This window comes from Dendroctonus ponderosae, unplaced genomic scaffold, assembly GCF_020466585.1.
Source record: "Dendroctonus ponderosae isolate FM_Combo_2020 unplaced genomic scaffold, Dpon_F_20191213v2 Dpon_F_20191213_7, whole genome shotgun sequence".
NCBI classification, from domain to species: Eukaryota; Metazoa; Arthropoda; class Insecta; order Coleoptera; family Curculionidae; genus Dendroctonus; species Dendroctonus ponderosae.
Window position 1 is genome coordinate 11,925,289 of NW_026018916.1, and position 5,362 is coordinate 11,930,650.

General features: G+C 29.4%; 1 protein-coding gene across 4 annotated transcripts in view; it reads left to right on the top strand.

The window, feature by feature from the left end:
- The window catches only part of LOC109538448 (3'-5' RNA helicase YTHDC2), a 12,663-nt gene extending 10,354 nt beyond the window's left edge, over positions 1 to 2,309 (top strand). For 3 of the 4 annotated variants that reach the window (XM_019905690.2, XM_019905688.2, XM_048668163.1), the window contains 4 exons: positions 598 to 765; positions 815 to 1,131; positions 1,226 to 1,377; positions 1,442 to 2,309. In XM_019905690.2, the coding sequence (XP_019761249.2) occupies positions 598 to 765; positions 815 to 1,131; positions 1,226 to 1,377; positions 1,442 to 1,577 (773 nt within the window). In that variant the 3' untranslated portion in view covers positions 1,578 to 2,309. The remainder of the gene's footprint in view (positions 1 to 597; positions 766 to 814; positions 1,132 to 1,225; positions 1,378 to 1,441) is intronic. The other variant, XM_019905689.2, reaches the window with a different exon arrangement.
- The last annotated feature ends 3,053 nt before the right edge of the window (positions 2,310 to 5,362 follow it).

A 5,362-nucleotide genomic window follows, 5' to 3' on the forward strand; every position in this document is an offset into this window, starting at 1 on the left:
TAAATAATTCAGATCATTTAGGAGAAAATAAGGAAACCAAAACAGTCCTGAGTGGTGGATTTCAAGTTTGCCATAATGTGTCTGATTTAAAAGTGGATTTTTTTAAAGTTTGTTAGTTATGTAGGTTTTATTTCATTGTACTTAATATTTGTGATCATCTACATAAACTCAACTTGTCTGCAAGTATAAAGTATGTATTTTTGCATTTGGTTCATCACGTCTAATTTAAGCAAGTTTGCATTTTTCGAAACAATTTGCACGGAGAAATTATAACAGCAACTATAATATGATGTAAATTCTATTTGTTTTCAGTCCGCTTTTTAACTAACCAAATAACAAGATACTCAGGGGCTCAATTAATCAACATTATCTGCTACCTTGTGTTCTGCACTAGAACATGGTTTAACCATTTTGGTAAATTACATGTTGCCTAACACATGAACAATAAAAAATACGTTTTCAGCTTATGCACATAAAAACATTTCCACCTTAACATTATTTGTGACACTTACCCCTATTCTATGCATGTTCGACTTTTTCCCATTTTCACTTTTTATTGCGATTTAAATGGAGCTGTAGTAAATTGTATATTTTCAGACTTCGAGCTAAATGGCTTTAACGATGCACACTGTTTCACTCCTCGGCCAGATTTAGCAGGTCGCAAAATTGTTAAACAGCAGAAATTGGGAGATTTTGAATGCAGAGACGCATTTTCACTGCCTAGTGCAGAAACGGCATTGGAACCCGATCTTCTCCCATTTCCGAGTAAGACATTGTGCGAAAATAATTATTAGTATTGCATTGAATATTTTAGATTTTGCAGGCCCTAATGAGCAGCAGCTTCAACCAATGAATTGGAACTCAAATGGGTATCTTGAACTTCAATTACCGCCAATGAATGATGCATTCCAAAGCACCAATTCTCATTTCAACGCCACTCCTGGTCACAATAGGTTATCGGCGAACGCAATGCCTTTTGCCATGCTTCCAAAAAAATCTATCGATTATCCCGATAATCCTATTTTTATCTTAATAAAAGCAAACGAGAAACGAAACGTTGATATTGCTCAAAGTTGCAAGAAATGGGTTCTGGCTCCCCAAACGGAGAAGCAAGTAGTAAAGTTTGCAAGCGTAAGTCTTAAAAAATATTGATGGCAGGTTTTGTCGGTTAATCGGTGCGATCATTTTGAAATTATTCATAATTGTAAATAAATTATTGTTACAGAAAGAAAAGATCGTGTACTTCGTATTCTTCGTTAAAGAGCTTCAGGTGATTATGGGGATCGCAGAATTTACAAATCTCTACATAGGGACGTCTAAACCAACCGCCATCCTTGCCTGGAAGTATATGTCTCCTCTGCCGAGACATAAAATCAAGTAAGTTTCTAATAATAAATGCTTCTTCAGATTAGATAAAACACTTGAAATTTTTAATGCGAAGGCATCTGGTAAATCCATATAACTTCGATAAGCCAATTTGTGATGGTCTTGATGGAATGGTCATTCGACAAGATGTTGGCGAAGAACTCATGAGGATTTATGCTGAGTTTGAAAAACTGATGTTTAAAAATCGGTAAACACTATCTAGATTAAGTAAAACATAAGTAAATCGAGACTAACCATTTTTTTAAATCGAGTTTCATTTTAGCAAATAAATATCTGTTTGTGCAATATGTGATCATTAAGATCGATAATCTCATTATTCAACACATGAAAAGTCTACATTTACATATTTTATTCTAAACAAAGATTGTTTAAATGTATTTATTGATCCTGAGTTACTCCTGAATTTCAGAGTAGGTACTTATTATTATAGCTATTTATATTTTAGAATTTCAAAAAATCCAAGTATAGTGGCGAAGCGTAAATTTTGAAATACAAATTTTTTCATCCCACCTGCAATAAATATTTTAATCGAATCATTTAGCCGAGTTGCAAATAGTTGATTTTTTCCGGTTAATTGAACTGTTAGTTGCTTGGCTTTTGCTAGCAGAGTAAAAATTACAGCATCATACTCATGGTATTCAAACTTTCAATCTTTTTAACCAGTGTTTTCTCAAACAAGTTACCAATAACAGTGTTTTTATACCGCATCAATCTTGAACAACGAGAATACCAGCCTATCTTTATTATCTTCTTTAAATGCTTTAAATATTATCTTTTTATGTCTGCGTGGAAATACTCTTGCATTTTAAAGATATTTTAGCTTAAAGAACTGACTTATTAAACTAGTGAGATAGATTATTTTTATTGTATTGTTTAAAGCTGTTAAAAATACTTTTGGTAAGCCACCAGTACAGTGAACAATAGAACCTTGAATTATCATTTTTATGCAGGTAATAATACTTGGATTTTTTAATAGTGTCGATTTGTAAGAATTAAATCTTTAAGTTTTTGATTCACCAAGTATGAAGAGTCATTAATATTTTTTGCATTCAATTGATTTTTGCATTTAGTTCCTAAGTAAGTCGAATGTTTTTTTGATAATGTGCATTAAATTTGTTAATTCACATTTTAGAGATTTTGATATTGTGATATCTTAAGAGCTCGAACTTGAACTTGAACTATTTTGTATTTATTGAATCTATTCTCTAAATAGGTTTATATTTATTGAACTGAACTAAGTTAATGGTGATAATTTTTCATTGACTTGTTAGGTGAATAAGCTTGTTTAATCGACTGATCAAATTTTACAATTTTAAATCAATTTAAGTAATACATTATATAATATTACTTAATGCTTTTCCATTTTAGTCATTTTGTTTTCATTATTATTAAATTGAACTCAAGTACATTTTTACTTCCTTAAATTAAAGACAATTAATTGTTTATTCCAATGTATTATTTCATATTTTTTTAACGTTTCGTTAAACTGATGGCAAATTTGGTACAGTCGGATATTTGTACGTAGATAGGAATTATTGTTAGTGAATTGAACAGTTTGAAACTGTTATGAATCTTGTACTGTTTTTATAAATAAATCAGTTTGCTACAAATAACATTTCTTTCCATTTCCAAAGTTTCAAAAAATCGAACAAAAGTCCGAGTTTATTAAAATTATATTCTTCCAAAAATTCGGGTACTCGGCCTTAAATGCACTGGAAATTTTTTGACTGAGAATATTTTGTTTGGAAAATCGTTGGTAAACTCTTCTTAAATGTCAACTTTTTCAACTAATATTAATTTCTCAAACATTTTTTTTCAAAAGGTTGCAACTAACTGAGTTCGAACGCGTTTTTGCGCCTAGAGGATTTTTCCGTATATAAAACAACAAAACTTTCAAAACAAAATTAGTTTGCTTACAGATTTAGTACGTTTATGAAAATGTACTTATATACAGATACGTAAACTAGATTATATACAAAAATCATTTATTAATTTTCTCATCTTCATCTAAGTTGTACATTAAAATGTTATATTGGGCTCAAAATATAGCACTTTAACATTGTCTCTGTTCCAGTTGCTACATTAATATTGACATATCTTTCCACATTTCTTAATTTTTACATATATTATTTAATTCTACAATTTGTCTTCCGACAATAATCCGAAGTAGTTTCTAGCAGTTTCGGTACAAAGAAGTTACTATACTACATTTATAAATATTTATTATCATTTGTTGCATGAAATCTCTATCAATACAAGACTGGATCAGATTTAAATCTCACAATTTTTTAAGAGTATTATTAAATCAAGCCGATATGTATAATTATTGATCATCAATAATTTTTTTTATGATAAATCTGATCCCTTGGTTCTAAAATGAAGCAAAAATGTGCAGGGTGTTTAAACCAATTGCAATGTTTATTGCTTTTTAAACTTCCCTCTACATTTTTTGAGTTGTTATTTACACATTACATCCTTACATAATTCGGAATATGCCCTAAAAATATTATTGTCTTTAGTGCTTGGTAGAAAAGATGCCTTTCAAAGTTTTGGAGTTTCTAGGACATCAAAGGTTTCCATATAGTTAATAAAATTTTAATTATATTTTCCCATAATAATTTGTTTAGTTACTGGATTGTACAGTTATTGATCATCATCTATTTTGAAAGGCATCCTTATAACGTCTGCTATAATTTACACAAAATATTGATATGGATCTGGAAAATTATCTACAATGACTTAAATCTATATTCCCTAACTAAAGCTGCTATTATAATCAAGTAGCTTCTAAGAAAACGAGACACTAACTAAAGTCAGCATTAGTTATTGCCGTTGACAATGATGAAATCAGCTCTAACTCCAAGGCAACAGCTTATTTCAAATATAATATAGAGATAAAAAAATAACAAAAACTAAAATCAGACTTTTAAAACATTATGCAATGCGTCCATACATTCTGGAATAATGTGAATAATAATTCATACTTACTTATTAGACATTTTTACATTTTTGTCAGATACTTTCTGACTATTTTGTTAATGTGGAGTATTTTTGCGATTAGAGTTACATTTTAATTAGAAATACAGCGATAATTTGTGGAAATATTTATTCTTGATTTGTATTGCTTTCAGTTAAACATTGCAAAGCGTCGTTTTTCTAATGTTAAAACAAAACTAGTTTTTCATAATAAAAGTTTTATCTATACCTACAGAGAAATAGTATTTTTATACCAGACAAGTTAATTAAAAATTGGCTGGTTCGAGCTTTTTGCAATGCTGAATATGAATTTTTATCGACATTATGCCACATATTTTGGATACATTGTATCAACATTATATATAATCAAACACATTTAATCTGAGTAGCTGTTAAAGTATTAAATGCAAATCAGTCACTTTAGGCTGGATTGTTAAACATTATTTATATTCAGCCCTAAACATAAAGGACACTCCATATAATATTAAAAGTGAATTAAACTAAGTAAATAAAGAAATATGCATTCAAAGCTTTCCGTTTTATAACCGAAATACAACATTTTTGAAACACGGCAAACAAATATAAAAAATATAACTATGGAAGAAAAAATACTGTTAAACTCAATGTATGCTTTAATTTCTGGTGCGCAAATTTTGAGGAATTTTCAACGTACCAAAATGTGTGATTTGATAAAAAAAGTGGGATATACAGAGTGTTACGTGATTCTTCAAAAATATCCCCGATAAATAAAAAAATAGCTTAAAGGAAAACATGACTTTTTTTTTCGTTTTCGAAAAGTTTTGGAGATACTTATACTTTCTGAAAATCGATCAAAACTAGAATCATTCGAAACTTCGTCGAAAAAAAATTGTAATGCAGGCACGATATTAGATAATTCTTATAACTCAATCTCTATGATTTAGCTTTTCCTCCATAGTATAGCAAAGCATGGACAGCTCTTATTACAGAAAGCAGCAAAAGTTACATAATAGAAATTGAT